Below are 18,140 nucleotides of genomic sequence, written 5' to 3'. Positions count from 1 at the left end.
CAATGCCGGGGCCCTGTCTACCAGAGAACAGCCAAGATACAATTCACTGAGTTTTAGTATCTGCTTCACAGAACTATGCTTGGAGTTGTTAATGTTGCTGATTTGTTAGGCATCAGTAGCCTGCTTGTCATTTCAGAAAGTGTAAAGGGAGATGAGCATTCACTGCTAGTGAGCATCTCTATCATTTAATCTGGGAGGCAAGAGAATGCATTGGGAGACCCAGACGTGGTATTTAGAGGGATAATTTTATTAATATTGTGATTAAAGTGGCTAAATGGTCAAACCTCTGGTTTCTCGGAAGAAATTATACTTACCAGGGAAGAGACACCGGCTGTACGCTGCACTGGACGGAAGTAGATGTTATCAGAAGATTAATGCTTTTCATCAGCTATTCTGAGAGTGTCTGTCGCACGTCTTTTAATAGCATAAATGTGAGACTTAGCTGAATTGATGATTCATTAGCTGGTGGAGTCAACAGCTTAGCTCAACTAAACTCCAAGCTACAACTTTAGTTTTGTTTGGTTCTCTTTTCCTCCAAAACAAGACTTCCATGGCAACTGGGCATCACAACTCCCAGGTGTGAGAGATCCCAAAATGTCATAAGAGAAATCTGAGGTGTAGTTGCAGAGCTACACAGTAAGTTCTTCATTGTGTTACGTGATCTAAACAACAAGGTCTAGAGAGGACAGAAAGGGTTGAAATTGAGGTTTTGCCTTGATGTGAGAAAAAATGGAAAATGGGAAAAGGTAAAAAGAAAGGTGGAGAATGAAAGGTAAAAACAAATAAGTGTTATGAAAATATGCAAGACAAGGGAGAAATTGAGTGAGCAGAATAAGCAAAGGCAGATGGACCAAGGAAGATGTCAAAGGGAAACAGGATTAATGAGGAAAGATATTAGATTTCCAAAGAAAATAGAGTAGGATCAAAAAAGGTGCTATGGGGTAAAAAAGGTAAGTGATTAGGAAAGAGTGGAAAATGAAGATGAAAGGGGATGACAGATAAGTAGCACAAAATAGGACTTAATGGAGAGCAGGCTTTCCTCGTGCACATTAACACAGGGTTTTGCTAGCATGAAATGGAAAAGAGGGGAAGGGAATATGCTTCTAGTGCACAGAAAGTTGAAGAAATAGAGAACAAAAAGATGACAACAGATTTCTGCCCCTGCACCTCAGACCCTGCCATTACTGGTGACAAGCCGTTATCCCAGTACTTGCAGGCTGGGTTGTCAAAGGCCAAGAAAATACTAACAGCAAATAGGAAATTATTTATTCTTTATAAGCATTTTTTAATCCGGGGAGTGTGGGAGAATTTTAGAAAATACTCCTCTCCTCTGAACGTGCTGTACAAAGGAAGACACATAATGCTACATACCAGTTACCAGTTTCCTGTGATAACTAGGCAATAACATGAAGTATGGTGGCTTGAAACCACTATTGACTTAAGCTTCTTCTCAGTCAGGATGTACTTTCCAGGCCGATGTATCTTAATAATTGACCATTGTATGAGTCGATATCTGTTCAATGTTGTGTCTAGTGTACTTTAATGAAGTTGCAGTTATTGCAGGTATTAGCAAAACGGGATACTATCGGATGGCTTAAAAATCAGCATTGGAATTGAGTTAGAGAAAAAGAAAAATGACTGGGCTTTCAGTTCATCATCCTTTATTTCTGAAGGCTTGATCTCCTTCATTGTAAGGGTTTTCCTCTCTTTTCCTTTCAATGGTAGGCTCTGCCACAAAGCGTAGGTTGTGGCCAATATCGCACGCGAGGCAGCAGACAGGGCTGCCCATAGCCCCTCGGCAGAGCAGGGCAGGGACCCCTAAGCTGCCGGCACATCCGCTCCCTGGGCACCAGCCTGCTTTGGGCCGCGAGAGAGAGATGGGAGCAGACATGATGATGAGACACCGCTGCCTTTCTGCAACCTGGCATCTGCTTCAGCACAAATTCACCCGCTCTCAAGGGATTGCAGCCCTGTAACTCATCTTCTGTCGAGATCAATGGAAGTTAGGTCGGTGGTAGCAAAGTCAGCCTGCAGCCCTGTCCTGCCTGTGTCAGACTCAATGTGAACAGACTGGGTTTTACCCCAGATCCTCCAAAATCCCTTTTTGTTCAGGACAGCCATGCAAGAGGCTGAGAGCTTTTTAACAACTCAATGTTTAAGGCCAGAAGTAGCTTCTCCAGAGATGCTGTGTGCAGAAAGAGTGACTATGTTTTTTTCAGACAGATTGTCAGACTTCTCACCTTAGCTGATATTAGTGAGAGAAATGTTCTTGTTTCTCAGAGACTTAATTATGCATTTGCTAATTAAAATGAGGAATGTCTATTTTTGTCTAAACCAGCATATAAAGAAGACAGCATAATAGATATGAATACCGGATTTGCATGCCTGGTTGCTGAGGGTTGAAGAGAACCTAACCAGGGTGGGAAGAGGAAAGTGAAGGCAGCTGCCCATAGGGGCTGAGCTCCACTGAGCCGTTCCTTGGGGACGAAACCCTTTTTGGCCCTCATCTGTGTTTTCATCTCACTGTGACCAGGCATAGAAATGCTTCATTTTTGAAAAGCAGCTTCAGATCTACTAATAGATATGGATACACATATGGACAAAGATATGCTTAATGAAGCGCATGGTTGATTGCTCATGCTTGTTCAGAAAAAGGAAGCACGGTGTATAACTAGAGCATCTTGGTTTCATTGCAGGAAGTGAAGGTTCATTCGAAATCGGCAACACAACTGGAGCCATTTCCGTTATAAAAAGCCCAAATCAGCTCAAGAAAGAAGTGTATGAACTAAAAGTTCAGGTATGTTCTGTGGCCACTTGAAGACCATTGGTCTTAAATGCCATGAGCAGGCATGATTGTCTAAAATAGCTCAATTTATAGCTGACTTTACTTGTTTCAGAAACTACCGCCTATATTTGAGCAGAGTGCTAGGTAGGATAAAAAAGAACAAACTGCTTTTGTTCCTTGAGATATTTAGTGTCTCAAATTACTTCTTCCAAAGGAAGTCATCTTGTCCTAATTCCATCTCTGAGTCTAGAGAATCAACATCCTTTACAGTGCGTAGATAACTGTTCTCTGTGTTTTCAGATTTTATTGCTAAACTGGGAATTAATGTCTTGTAACCTCTATGTGATGAGATAGGTAACTGTCAAATCTATGATTAGTAGTTGGACTGGGGTAGATCATGCAATGTCATATCAGTATCCACTCCTGAATCATTGAACAACCACATAGAAATATATGCTAACACCTCAACGAGCTGACACCTTGATGAGCTAGTATCAGTGTGACAGGCTGCATTCTTTCAAGCTGTTTCTAAAGACCAAGAGTTTAAGAATGTAGAGTTAAATTGTGAAGACTATATCAGTTTTCTTCGGTAAATGCATATTACAACCATGAGAGTTTGTCATAGTAAGGACAGTTTTGTCCAAAGGCAGCTTTGTCTGAGTTAAACGCAGGCACCATTTCTTCCCTTAATCTCTGTGGTTTACGGCAGTCTGCTAGCACTTCCCAGATACAGGATTAGTTAAACCCTTGCAAGCTTTTGTGATCTCCTAGTTATATCTGTGAGCTTGTGCAGGCTACAAAATCTGCCTGAGGAACCAAAAGGGTATTGTATTACCCAGCGTAGGTAGTGACAGGCACCTCAGTTACCAGACTAGCATCTTCAGAGAAATGTAGAGGTCTAGTGCCTTTGGTTTTGAGCCCTTTGAGCAAAAAAGCATGTTAGAGATAGCTGTTTTGTTACAAAAACACCAGCCGGAGTTTCTGACCTGACAGAAGTAACATCTTAGGTTCGATCCAGTGAATGAGGCTGCGTGTTGGAATTGGAATTGTTGAAACACAGATAGATCTGATGTTTCAGTTCAGAAAAATGTCAGCTAGGTTTGCTTGTCTGTCCAAACTATATCCCATTTAAATTAAGCTCATCTAGACAGCAAAGCAGGGAATAAATCTCAAAAAATTAAAAAAGTGTCATTTTTCTTTTTCAAATATTTGCCTAAATGCTGCATACAGTTTTTCTCGCAGTTTTCAAGGCTGCAGTCCTTGCATCAATGTGAAAATCAACTACCTGTGGTACACAGCAAATTTAAAGATTGTCTGCCTTTTCTATTCTGTCAACACTTTGGGCAAACAATTATCTTGCCTCTATTAGATTTTCTGTCTTTAGAGAACTGTTTTCACCTAGGGTGAGTTACTAAGCTCACAAAATGAGGAGGAGAATTTTTTCAATGGGGCTTTATTGGGACTGGTTTATTACCATAATCTTCTAATCATCATAAACTTCAGTGTGAAATGGACTGAGATTTCTAGAGAAATACAAAGCTGTGAACCTTCGTACAAGTTAGTGTGTCAGGGTGATTTGTACACGCAGAACAATACCTGAACATGGAACTGAGGAAAGAGAGTATACCCTCATCACTGTTGTCTCTCTCCTGCCTGCTGCAGGCATCAGAAGTCAGTCAGGAAGGTGACGTCTCAGTGTACGCTTTTGCCGTGGTGACTATACGGGTGGTCGACCTTAACAACCATCCACCAACGTTCTACGGAGAAAATGGTCCCCAGAACAGATTTGAACTGACCATGTACGAGCATCCCCCAGAGGGTGAAATCTTGAGGGGATTGAAGATTACGGTCAATGATTCAGATCAGGTAAATCAAAACTATGTGGACTTTCAGTTTTCCTGACCTATTTTCCCAAAGACTAGAATAAGTTGTCAGATGGGGGATGTCATTTTAGGAACTCAACTATTTCACCTGCATTCCCCAAAAGCCTAGGACAGACAAAGTAGTTGTAGGTTCCATTAACACAGGGAGTCTGGACCCAGAAGTATACTTATTCTGTCATATGCTGCTATGTCGATGAGAAGGGTGGTCCTAAAGCTGCACCCCAGTTCTCGTGGTAACTAAAGTTGAACAGTCTTTATGAACTTCCCCTAACTACTGGTTACATACAGTTGTTGTCAGTGTAATGTTCAAGAATGTACTCCCTTAGAGTTTCTAATCATTTTAGTAACTGCAATTGCAATTGCCGTCTGTATCTTCTCCGCTCCTTCTGGAAACAATACAGTCCACACCTTACATTGGTTTTATTACAATATATTATCCTTCTGGCCCTTACGTTACAGCCGAAGTCTGCAATGCATGTTTTAATAAATTGTTCCCACTGGAGTGATATTTTTAGGTAATCTTAAAAATTATGCCAGAGCCAAACTAACTCTAACTAGATAAAGGAAAGGGAAAGAAGACTCCATCCATCTCAGCCTGCTATCTAACTGACCTGTGATGCCCGTAGATACTATGGTGATGGTTGCTATAGGGATCCCTAAGCTAAATACCGTATGAATGGCATCCATCTGAGTTAGCCTGAGGTTAGGTGGTGACAAGAGAAAAGCTTAATGCATCTGAGAACTGTATTACTATTGGAAAGAGTGTTCTTATATAACAGTGCTCAGTATTGTGCTGTTTTGACGGTATTGTACTCTATCAAACCCACGAGCTTCTTCCCCCTCCCTCCTGCTGCTCTGCAGCAAGCAGATAAATGACGGCTTTCAAAGTCTATCCTGCTGTTGTCACAGGGGATGTTGCTGCAGAAGGAAAGAAACAAAACCCATCTCTTCTATTTTGAGACAAAATATATACGTATCATATGTAGGCTGACAAAATATTCAAGCTGCAAGTTAGGCTATAAAATAAGCAGAAAACATTGCTAAATACACTATATAGATTTCTCGAGAAGCTTCCTAGTACAGTGTGAGACACATTCAAGGGGGGTTGGGTTGCTTTTCTTTTAAGGCATAGAATGCAATGTTTTCCCTTCCATAGAAGAGGACTATATATAAAATAAAATGAAACGTATGTCTGTTTCTGTCACAGCCATTAGTGACTCTTTCTTTTGGGGGAGTGGATGGTACAGGTGTGGAGGAGGAAGCTGTGGGCAAGGTCTGTTTTAGGCCCACAGTTTGATGGAAATGCCATTTTTACTTGCAAGAACATTATGCAGAAATTTCTGCCCCAGCCCTCTTCATCCGACAGACACAGCTTAGGGCTCAGTGCTCTAGTGACAGAGATTGTAGGTTGGTTGTTTGTGGGTTTGTGGGTTTTTTCGGTGTGTGTATGGTTGGACTCAATGATCTCAAAGGTCCTTTCCAACCATGAAGACTCTATGATTCTATGATTGCTGTGTCCCATGGCTGTCTGCTTGGAGACATGCAGCAGCATGGCTTGCTCCAAACAGATCTGGGTTCGGCGGACATCACTGTCAGAAATCCCTCAGCCGCTGGAGGCAGGCAGTTCTCTCCCCCCCCCATGCCACCCTCCCTCCAGTCATGTACAGTCCCAAGTGCAGTGGACTTTGTATGGTCAGATGGTTCACTTCCCCCATCAGCACTATTTTCCATTGTCCAGCACCTCTGGCTTTGTGTGTTTGGCTTTACTACCAGTGAAAGAGAGCCTGTTGTCATCTGTGTAGCTGTGGGGGTTAGTATGACCAAAAACGCAGACCACTGAATTTGGATCCAAGATCATTCTGGTTCCCCTGGGGGACTGCTGCTGAATACTTTTCCTTTTGACATTGAGCTAGAGCAAGAACTGCTCATAACAAGTCCTCCAGGGATACTGCTGTAAGCAGAGTTATCCTGTATGAAAGTTATTATTAGAAATTCTTCATCTCAAGGTTCTTGCTAGGGGGAGAACATGGCACCAGCCAGGCAGTGAATGTGGCTGGTTGTCACAGTGCATCTGTGACATTGTTTGAGAAACTGATGAACTCAGAGAGTTGGTTAAATGGGCTCAGCTCATTTTCATGCCTTCCCCGGTGAGGCAGAAAGATGAGAATCCCCATTTTATCTTTTCTCTTCCATGCTCCAGTTTGGTTTAAAATAATTGGTCTGTCTATCTGGCTCTGGCTCACTCAGCCTAACTCACACACAAGTGGTGGTCACCTTCCAGATATTGCTGCTTCCCATGTCCTCTCTGGCTAGAAGTTTTATCTGTGTTACGGGATTTGGCTTCTCACTTCACCTGGAGCTGTCAAATGTGTGTCATATTTCATCCTGCACAGGTGGAGCTCCTCTATCCTTCCAAGTGCACCAACTTCCAGAAGGTTCAGTGGCTGTAACTCTGGGCTAGCTTAACCCAGTCAGTGCAAACCACGGAGTGCCACCTCTGTCTGTAAACTGCATATCTTTGTGGCTCTGCGTCATCACCCCAGGCTGTGAGCTCTTAGACCGGGCTGGGTTCTTGAGGGGTCCATTGTCCTTACTCAGGCAGTTCAGTTGTCTTTCCTTGGAAGGAACCAGGAGGAGGCAAGACTTGCCTGGCGATGTGCACATGATGTCATCTCTGTCACATGCACTAGCTCACAGTGTGTGGCACAAAGCCCAAGGCTGTTTGCCACAGGAGTCCCTCTATTAGCCAGTCCTGGTGCAGGGTTTTTCCATCATGACTGAAAGAACAGCGAAGCTTGTCAATCTGTTCTAAGAAAAGCTTTGTCCGTCTTGTGACCAGGGCTGGAGGGATTATACAAGTAAGCTTCTTAGCAGTCTCTTGCCCAGGGGATGGAGAGCAGAGGGCTCTAAGCAGTAAGACTCATTCTAATTTTATGCAGTGCAAAGAAACCAAGCCAATCTAGGCCATAAGAAATGCATCGCTCACTGAAAACAATGCTGTATCTGCTTTTATTCACAGGGAGCCAATGCTAAATTCAACCTCCGTCTTGTCGGACCTGGTGGCATCTTCCGTGTGGTTCCCCAAACTGTCCTGAATGAGGCTCAGGTTACAATAATAGTGGAAAATTCTGCTGCTATTGACTATGAAAAATTCAAGGTGTTAACCTTCAAGGTAATTCTGCTTCTTGGGTCCTCCCTGCCTGCGTATATATGTGTATGATGGTTTATATATCTGATGGGATTTAGCTTCTTAATCCACCTGGAGCTGTCTGATGCGTTGTCAGTGACATTATAGTCTATGTAAGGGAAACTCATTTCTGCCCCTGGTTCATCAAGTTCCAAAGGTTTAATGCATGCATCTGTGGACTAATTTAGTCCAGTCAGTGCAAAGTGTTGAGTATTATCTCTCTGTGGAAACTGCACATGTTGGTAGCTCTGAGTCATTCTAGACTGAACCCTAAGGGTTATTTCTGTTCTTACAATAATAAATTCACAGGATGAAATCCTAATTTCTCTGGAGCCAGAGCTTTACCTGCTTAGCCCTACGTAATTTGGTTCATGATCATGCTTTTGAGTGTTGGCAGGCGGAAGACCCCAGGTGACCAGAAGATAATTTCCCCAAATTGTCCACTGCCTTTGTCAGAGTGTATCTATCTATATGGCCTTTTGCAGACTGATCTGAGGGTATCTCAGCCATGCTCCAAGCCAGCCATGCAAGGACCAACTTTCATCCAAAAGCTGGACCCTTGGCATTACCACCTTCCCTGATGGATTCATTGGCTCACCAGCAAGATAATGAAGTAGTCTGGTTTCGTGTCAGCTGCCTCTGAACATGAGTATAGATGGTTCAGTTCTGACTGCAAAGAATGGCATAGACAATTCCTCTAATAATTAAAAAAAAAATAAAAATTGACAAAACTATCTAGCTGAGTATTAACATATACTAGTTTTGATTTTGTGCAGAAAGTGGCATTTTTAGCACAGACCAGAAGCGAGTGTCCTGGACTTTGTTCTCACCCTTCCTACATGGTTTGCTTTGTGTCCTTAGCAAGTCGTTTTACTGCAGTATGGTTCATGTCTCCTCTTGTAATGTTCCTTAGTCATTTTGAGCCTCATAGGTTATAGATGCTACAAAAATATGAGGCATCATTACTGTATTAAAATGGAAGATTCTGAAAGGACTATAAAGTGCTACCGAAACTAATTATAATAAGCACACATTTATTCAGGTTAAACTACCAAAAGACCAGTAAAGAAGTTACACATGGCCTCCTCATGAATACTAATAAAAATCAAAGTACTTAATGTGATTGCCATGAACACCGAAAGAATTAATTACCAGGAAAAAGGACATATATTTTTTTAGCTTAAGTGCTTACTCACTGTTTTTGGAGGATGAAATTATTTCTACTGGAGAAAGACCATAAGGCTTTGCTGAAAATGCAGAGCCTTTGTCTAGATTCCAACTGAAGAAGGTGCAGCTGGATGATATGGTAGTAATATATTGCAGCAAATACTTTATAAAGACCTCATTGCTGTCTCCATCTCCCTGAAAAGTTCAAATGGCTTCCTACCCAGTTTTAGTTGCCAATGTAGTCATTCTAGTTAGAATTTTGGATTAACTATATTCTTATTCCTATTTAACATGTATCCCACAGCAGCTTTGAGAAGCTGCTTTCAGGGGTTTTTTTTCTGCAAGCAATGATCTCTCTCTTCAGGTTTGTTATTGAGCAGTAAAATGCCAGAGAGGAATTAAAGCTGATTTGACTGGGATGTGCACTGAAAAACTACCTGAAGGAACATCTACTAGAGAAAATCTATCTTCCATTTAGGTCTGGCTCTTAAATGCAGTTGATAGTCAGGCCCTGTTTCATTTTCAGCTGTCCAAGAGCTAGAGTGGGTTTCCCAAGTACGGCAGCTGAGGTAATTCATATCCCTCCAGCCTGGACTCAGATCCCAAGTCCCTCTGCCACAGGGGCCAGATGTTGCTGTCCCACCTTGTCATGGACTGACGTGCTCTGGGCGCCAACCCCCCTGCCTTCAGCCCAGAGTACATCCCGCCTTGACAGGAGCCTGTACCTACCCCTTGCGTTCTGCAGACACACGTCTCCCACAGAACAGGACCAGACGAGGCTGCAGTTATCTTCAGTTCCCAAAATCAAACTCTATTTTAAAAGTTTACCTGCCCCTTTTAAGATTATATCTCCGTTTGCTTTTCTGGCACTTGTATTAATTGTTGATACATAGTCCTGTGAAGTAATAGTTTTAAGCTATTTTTTTCTCTGTCTGCATAAAACAAGCAATACATCTCTGCATAAGGCATTGCAGGCAAGAACGCTGACGAAAATCCCTCCCTGAAGGAAGATGTTGTCAGCATGTTGACATAGCTGGACTATGGCTGCTAAAAAGAGAGGGAATGAAAGATGAATGTAGAAAAAAAAGTAAAAATACAAAGCCCTCATGAGGTATTCTACGATGGGCTGATTCCAGCAGCAAAGATTATTTCACTGCGGATGTTATAATATAGTTACAGCTCCACGTGCACAATAAGCAATAAGATTTTATCTCTGTGCTGCTTTAGGAGCTGAGATTGCTCAGGAGCAGGTTTTTGCTGACGTTTGTATGACTGGCCCTTCAAAAATTTCTTTTGCTGTAACCCCATCTGAGACTCCGAAACACAAAAGTTAACACAGACATGCAGTAACCAAACTCCCCTTTTAGAGCAGATGTGTCCTATAGCAATTACAAGCAAACCTTTGAGATTAATTTCTTCAGGAAGCCTTTCACTGTTTATTTCCAAACATTATAAACATTCACACAGCAGGAACAGCTCCAGGGGCTGATACTGAGATAGCCTTTTTCCTGCCTACTTAAACTGCTCCTCACCCTCCCCAAACCCTGTCACTTCTAGGTGATACCAACCCCTCTGAAGGCCGCAGGGACGTGAACGCAGCGTGTGCCCGCAGTGGTGCCACTGCTGGTGTCCATCACACACTGCCTGCCCCACGGGGACCTGGGACATGGAGAGGGCGAGCGCCTGGCGAGCGGCATGGGAAGGACAAGCTCCCACAGCCCTCCTCTCAGCCAGGCACTGCGCCAACGGAGCAGGAGATGCTGTGGCAGCCCCGCTCCACCTTCTGGAGCTCAAAGCTTCACCCTGCTTGAGGGAGCTCCTGGGACATATGTCTACTGGGAGTAAAAGCCCACGCAGCTAAATTTTTCAGTTGAGCCTTTCATATGTCAGTTAAATGTCCTGCTGACTAGTCCATTAGTGCCGTCTTGTGCTCACTAGGTTTGTGGAGCCCTCCTGCTTTGTGTTAACTAGGTCTCTGCCCAAACATGAACACCAAATAGTTGACCATACGTGTTGGTCATTTGGGTTCAGCCCTTACCGAGCCCAAGACTGATGTCCTAGCGCTGATTCTGCGTGATGGAGGGACCAGGCTTGCGGGCTGGAGGCTGTGCAGGGCTCAGTGTCTCTCAGTACCTGTTGCTGAAACAGCTCTTTCTTGCTTGTCACACGCTGCCTGAGCGATAGGCTCGCTGCTCCACCAGCTCGGGCTTCATACTGACATTCCCCTAATCTATTGAGGAGCAAACAGAGACACAGCAGAAACACTGCTGCTATTTTGTGTTAGACTAAGAGAGAAAACATGTGGTGCTAAGTAGCTGAAGTCCTGTAGAAAAGTGCCTGTCTGAGACTTTGGAGGTGACTTACCAAATACTTGCTCTGGTCTGTTCCCAAGCGGGGATCTGAGAGCTCCCCGCTGTCTACTGAGAACTGCCACGCACCAGGCGCCTGGGTTATCCTCTTCCTTCTCTGTGGCAGCTGCTCTCCCCTGCATCAATTAGTGGGGCATTAAGGGGCAATGGGAGAAACCAACTTGCTAACCCAGCAGCGCCATCCCTCAGCTGCGGGATGAGATAGGCACGTACTCGCGTTGAGCTCTGCTGACAGCCAGGCAGAACATCCCTCCCGCTGGCTTGTCCCCATCCCTGGTGTTGCCGCAGGTGGTTGTCTGCCCTTTCAGATGAGCAGAGTTATGAGAACGTGTCATGCCAGGGCTCTCTGTTCCTCCTCAGAGACAGTGAGGTAATTCAAAAGTCCCAGTGGGTATCTGATAAAACCCTAATTAGCATGAGGCAGGAAGGGTAGAGGCCCAGGAAGCCTGGTGGTAGGAGTTCTCACAGACTTCGTGAAATGGGATTCCACTGTACACGACTGATCCCTAACTGTCATGCATTTGGGGTGGGGGTACTGCTGCTTCCAAACGTCTCAGGGCACCGGGTCTCTCATCTCCTGTTTGGTGTAGTTTCTTTCCCTGACTTCTTTCCTGATGAAGAACTTATGCTTCCTCTACAAAGGACCGTCATTCAATTTACGTGATTATTCAAAATGATTCAGTGCTTATGGTTCCCTAAGTTCTGGGAGCTGCCCAGGGATGGGTGTTTGCTTGCTTCTGTTATGGCTTTTTGAGCTGCATTGGTTAGTTATGACTAATCACATCTGTCACCTGAAGTCTAATATGTATACATGGGTTTGAAGTCCTCTTTCCACACCTTGATTGCCCATTGTGAGCATGCACAAACAAGCCTCGGCTGCACACTGACCTAGCTCATCATCTCCTGTTTTTGAGCTGTCTGGTCCAAACAGGCTAAAATACACCAATACGCCATGGGTAGTGTAAGGAAGCTGCTTTGTAGTAATTTTCTGGTTTTCTCTTCTTAGCTTCTTGCAATAGAGGTGAACACACCAGAGAAATTCAGCTCAACAGCTGACGTAGTGATTCGCTTGCTGGATACCAATGACAATGTCCCAAAGTTCTCCTCCGACTACTACATTGCCAGGATCCCCGAGAACTCCCCGGGGGGCTCAAACGTAGTTGCTGTTACAGTAAGTTTCATTAATCTCTTAAGAAATGTTGTTTTTTTCTAGGTGTCTGTGGAGGCAGTTCAAGTACCTTAAAAATAGTGGGGAGAGGCAAGTAGGAAATCTTACTCATCATTCTGCTTCGAGACTGCACTCCAGTTCCTTTCCAGAATCAACAACAACAAAAAAAAAACACTTCTGGGGAAAAAAGACGTTTTAGGCAATTTTTTTCAGAACAACAAATTTACTTTCGTTTTTAATTAAAGGCCATCTGCTTTTAAGACAAATCACATGGTCTGTGAGTACTAAGAAGGCCCCAGTCAAATCAGCGCCCAGCAGGAAGATTCAGTTATGACTAAGTGGAACTGAATTTACTGGATTTGCTTGCTTAGGTAGGAGTACAAAGAAAACAAGATGGCTGCTTAGTAGGTATTAGTCTCCTCCGCCTGGGAGGAATCTGGCTGCTAAATGCATAATTAGATAGTTAATGAAGGCAAGAATATAACATTAAAATGCTTAGAGCTGGGAAAGAAAAATCCCTATGTAAGTATCTCCTCGCAGTGGGAAAAAAATGCCTATAGATTTTCCAGTATCTCACATTTTCATAGAAAGTAAGTCAGGGTATTACATGGGCCCTATGTGCTGGAGAAGCATTTCCAGCCGTTGGTGTGAGCTGTATCTCTTTAACGCAGCTGCTAGGACTGGAAACGGATCTCCTGTCCCAAAGCAGAGGAAGCTCCTGGCCACGTGGGGCTTGGTGGCTGATGCCCAGCTGGTGGCTGATGCAAGTCACCTTGCGGGGGCCTCATGGGTACGGATGATGGAGGCTGGTTGCCAGAGATCTCCGGCACAGGCTGGCTGCAAGTCAGAAAGAAAATTAAATAATCAGAATAATAAAGTGCTGAGGGAAAATTTTAGGGATGGAAGAATGAAAGAAGAAGTGGAACATAAGCAATACAGAAAAGGTTGTTAGAGGAAACTAATAGGAAAGCTGTAGAAAACAGAGACTCCCAAACATCACTGTCTTTCCAGCAAGAGGAATAACAAATTCTAGGAGGTGGACAACAAAAAAAAAATTAGAAAAAGTTTGCAAAAGCCACAAAAGTAGCCATTCTGAGCCACTGTGCACAGGACAGCGTAGCTGCGGATTCCCTGTACAATTTACTGTCATGTGCTGTCAACTCAGTATTTGACCCAGATTCACAAATACACTTGATGAACTGAGATACTCCAAGTACTGAGGATGGCAATTCTGGCAGAAGCCCCAGGCATGCAAGCGTTTTAGGAAAAGTTAGGCAGTCCTAAAGCAGACTGCAGTCAAAATTATGGGGCGAGAGAAGCTGACAAGCTCCTGTCAAAGACCTAAAAACACCTGTCAGCAGGGCTGCAGGTGTGTTACATTATCCATGCAGGAATCAAAGACATTGTTCCAGTTTTCAGATATTTAAACAGGAAGATGAATGAACCATCCGCTGTCACCATGAATTCTGATGGCTAGATATAACGGTATAATAGAACAGCGCCTCATAGCTACCAGAGAAGCAGGAGTTTATGGAAATAGCTGTTACCACATCGATAGCTTTCCTAATCCTGAGCTAAGAAAGGAAAACAACAAGAGTCTGTAACAAAGATATCATCTGATGTAGCATCTGCGTTACTAAAAGTCACACAGGCACAAGAGTGATTGAAGTATAAACAAAGCTGAAATATTGTGTATAGATTGAAACATTTGTTATGCATTACTTTAAATTGAATCAATTAGAGAAGCAGGCTTAAAAAATACTCTCTATAAACTAAATAATTTTGTCTGGGGAATATACATTAATAGGTCACTGATAATTAGGAAGGCTTGAGAGCGGGCAGTTCATTGGCGTCATTGAGATTAGCTTCCTCTCTCTTAAAGGAAGGACGTGTTAAATGTCAATAGACGGAGCCATCTAGTGGCTTTCTCCCTGCTAGAGCCCGGGCACAGCCTGGCATCTTCGCAGCTTCCCTGGGGTGGCCAGTGACATTTCCTTGTGTTAGATTTTGCAGTTTTCTAGGTGCACATTTGTTTATGTGATTTCCCCCTAAACATGTGATGTAAAAAAGGGGGGAGAGAATTTGGGGTTTTACATGGCCTGTTGTTAAAAGAAAAAAAGAAGCATTTCTGTTTGCAATTTAGTAAAGGATGACTCTCTTCTTTTCTTTTCTTAAGGCTACAGATCCAGATTCAGGGCTTTGGGGAGAAGTCAAGTACTCTGTCTATGGAACAGGAGCAGATCTGTAAGTAAAAAAAACAAACAAAACAAAACAAAAAAAGAAAACTGACTATCCTCTGAGCAGAGTTTTAAAAGAATTTAAAAAAAAAAAAAAAGAACAGGCTCATTCTTGACCTGCTCATTTTCAAGGACATTTATGCCATGTTCTCTGTGAGTTCTGTGAAAACAACAACAGAAAAACTAGTGTGATCATTAAACATCTGCTTCATGACCCATGGAATTTTACCCACAAGCCCCTAAAGAGACATACGGCAGCTGAAGTACCAATACTCAGGATCTGTTCAATCACCATTCGAAAAACAGTTGTAAGAGAGAGAAAGGAGGTTTTGGTCTAGTTGTTGTGAAAAGTCAATTCTGGAGGAAGAAAAATCCCTTGCTCTTTCCCCTTCCCTTTCCATATAGCTGCACAAATAGTTCAGTTTCAACTCTTGTCAAAATAAATCAAAGATGACAAGACTTTAAAGAATATAAACTTTAGCTTTGGAGGCCAACTGCATTGGGTGTTCAAAGCATTTGATATATTTAAACCTAATAGTCCTGCATCAGGAAGAGGGGAATCTGGTGCTTACTTGATTTTGTAATGATGCCTATCCCCCTCTCCCTGTCTTTGGGGACAGTGCTGGGCTAAGAACACCCCGAAACCCTGCTTTCTCCCACACTGCTTCCATCCCAGCAGTTGCCCTGGCCCATTGGTTGGCGTTCCCAGCCATGGCTAGCATCACCGACCATCACAGATACTGTTGCTGGAACATGCAGCTCCTGGACGTGGTGGGGCTGCAGGCCAGAATATTGGAAATGAATGAGCTTTTCAGGCACTCATCCCCAGAATCCGTTTTTCTCCGTACATTATCCACCTGGAGTTAAAGATGAACTCTTCTTGTTAAGGTGAAAGCCATTTAGGAGGCACAATCAAGGTCCAAAATCCAAGATGTTAAGGATGAACCTCTTCTATAGCCAGAAGGATACACATATGGGAGCATTTCCAGGATGGATTATTTTGAGCCCTTCACTAAGTCCTTAAGCTAGCTCCTAACTGCATAGAGGCAAGCAGGGAAAGGTCATGTCGTGCAGGCAGACCGCCTCGGTTTAAAATGTATCAGCTTGTGAAGGTTGGTGATGAAGAATTTAGAAAGAAATGTGCGTACAACTTTATTCTGATTGGAGCTATGGGGATGCTCAGACTCACTGTTCGTATGCTGTTGAATGAGGAAATTAGATGTGAAGACTTTTATTTTCCTTCTTAAGTATGATTTTTTTTTCCCTTTCCTTGTGCTAGAATGGCATGGCTTTGCAAGGCCGGGTTGGTTTCCTTGCCCTGGCACCTCCAGATCTGCCGAACACACAGTTCGATACAGATTTGAGAGTTTCAATTAGACGTGTGAATTTTTTTCTGTCTCAGGGATTACATCAGTGGATATGCAGTTGCGTTGGCAGAAAGATGAGTTGCACTGGAGTGAGAGGAATAGTGTTAACTGCCGAAGATAAAACCATTACGCTGGTAATCCTACATCCAAGCTGCCAGTGGGAGTGGCGTACAGTGCTGTAATGGCTTCACATCTCAGTGCTGCTATTCTTCCACTCAAATGGGGGTGATGAGAGCCCTCTATTCATGGTTAGGCTGGGTTGGGTGCCAAGGAGGCACTCGGCACAGGCCCTTTTTCCTACCAAGAGCTTGCACACCTCTTTCCACCTCCAGGTCTTGGCTTTCATTGAGCCTTGTATTTGCATTTAACAGGGTAATGAAAACAATTGAAGATTCTGGATTATTAAGTGCCCCTTTTATAATCACTCTCAATTGCACTCACAGTTGGAATACAGAAAATGTTTTGTTATCCTGTACATTAATTAAAGGGTATATAAAACCTTTCATCTGTTAAAAACCTGCTTGGAGCCTACACCAGGAGTCCATTTTAAAAAGACACTGTGTTGGTGTTGTCTCTATAAATCCAAGCTTTTGGCTGACACTTTTGACAGTGTCTGAGTAATTACAAATGTGTAGAATTGAACTCGCTACAGATAAATCTGAACACCCACTCCATCCCAGTGCCAGTCTATGGAAAAGTCATCATTTTTGGAGGAGATCATTTGCCCTGCACTTTGGGGGATTTGAGAGCAGCCATTTTTCTTACCCATTCTGAGAAGTGAAGAGCTTAAATATGATATGCAGCACACTTCCCTTAGCTATTGAGGTGATATCAATCAATCTTAATTTATGCAGGACATGATCTAATACATTGTAGTTATAAACAGAAAGAAAAAAATAGGCAGTTCCTCAAAGTTTTAATGCAAAGAAATCACTCTGAGAGAAGGCCATCACACTAAGCATTTATTGTGGACAAAGGCTTTAACAGAAAACGTAGCTAAAATGCACAATATGTAGAAAAACACCAGACACTGATAGTTCGCTGGTTTTCAAGCCTAAAGAACTAGGAAAAAATAGGTACAGTGAATGATTTGGAAACATCAGCCAGACAGGAGTTAGGTGAAGAGTACCAATCTTTGGGCACAGCATTTCAGTGCTTAGAACCCACCTTTGCTCCAGGCCATAAACACACGGATTTAGAAAGATGTGATCAAAAAACCCAAAAGTCTTTCCATCCTTCTTTTCCAGGTTCCTAATCCACCCATCAACCGGTATAATTTACACCCAGCCCTGGGCTGTATTAGATGCTGAAGTGAACTCAAAGTATAATTTCTATGTGAAGGCAGAGGACACCGATGGGAAATACAGCTTGGCTGAAGTGTTTATCACTGTGCTAGATGTCAATGACCACTCTCCAGAGTTCAATGAAAACATCCAGGAAAAGACGATGATCATCGGGTCACCGGTGAAGATAGAGGTGAGAGACTACACAGTGTGTCACAAAGCAGAGGGCTTTGGAAAAGCCCCAGCTCCGCTGTTTATTGCACAGGGATCATGATGAATGCCTGAAAGTTGGCTTTTTCTGGGGCTTTATTTTGCACGTCCATTTCTATGTAAAAAAAAATTGATTAATGTGTGGAATGATAGTATTTACAGACTACTGAGAAGGAGGAATAAATTCTATAGGCAAAAGATAAAGTTCTATTACAGTATTTGAACCATCAGCTGGTAGAGGATCCTGGATTATACAGTGATCATAGTAAGCCCAAATAAGATGAGTGAACGGAAGTACAGAGTTTTGAATACTTAACCTTCCTGCCATGCCTTTGTGCTAAACCACACAACTTCTTTCCCTTCACTTTGTGGAATTGTGTTCATTGATCCAGCGTAAAACAGGAGGTAAAATACCGCAATAACAATTCACAGGCAAAGGAGCAGAACATGCCATGTTACACGTATTTGAATGCATATAGTGAAG

The 18,140-nt window shown here is 43.1% G+C and overlaps 1 protein-coding gene across 2 annotated transcripts in view; it reads left to right on the top strand.

The window, feature by feature from the left end:
- Positions 1-18,140, top strand: part of CDHR1 (cadherin related family member 1) — a 50,517-nt gene that overhangs the window by 21,176 nt on the left and 11,201 nt on the right. For both annotated transcript variants that reach the window (XM_054207352.1, XM_054207353.1), the window contains 6 exons: positions 2,697-2,797; positions 4,448-4,651; positions 7,688-7,840; positions 12,398-12,562; positions 14,736-14,803; positions 17,411-17,639. In XM_054207352.1, the coding sequence (XP_054063327.1) occupies positions 2,697-2,797; positions 4,448-4,651; positions 7,688-7,840; positions 12,398-12,562; positions 14,736-14,803; positions 17,411-17,639 (920 nt within the window). The remainder of the gene's footprint in view (positions 1-2,696; positions 2,798-4,447; positions 4,652-7,687; positions 7,841-12,397; positions 12,563-14,735; positions 14,804-17,410; positions 17,640-18,140) is intronic.

This window comes from Rissa tridactyla, chromosome 6 (assembly GCF_028500815.1).
Source record: "Rissa tridactyla isolate bRisTri1 chromosome 6, bRisTri1.patW.cur.20221130, whole genome shotgun sequence".
NCBI lineage: Eukaryota > Metazoa > Chordata > Aves > Charadriiformes > Laridae > Rissa > Rissa tridactyla.
This window is presented reverse-complemented; position numbering and strand designations above follow the sequence as displayed.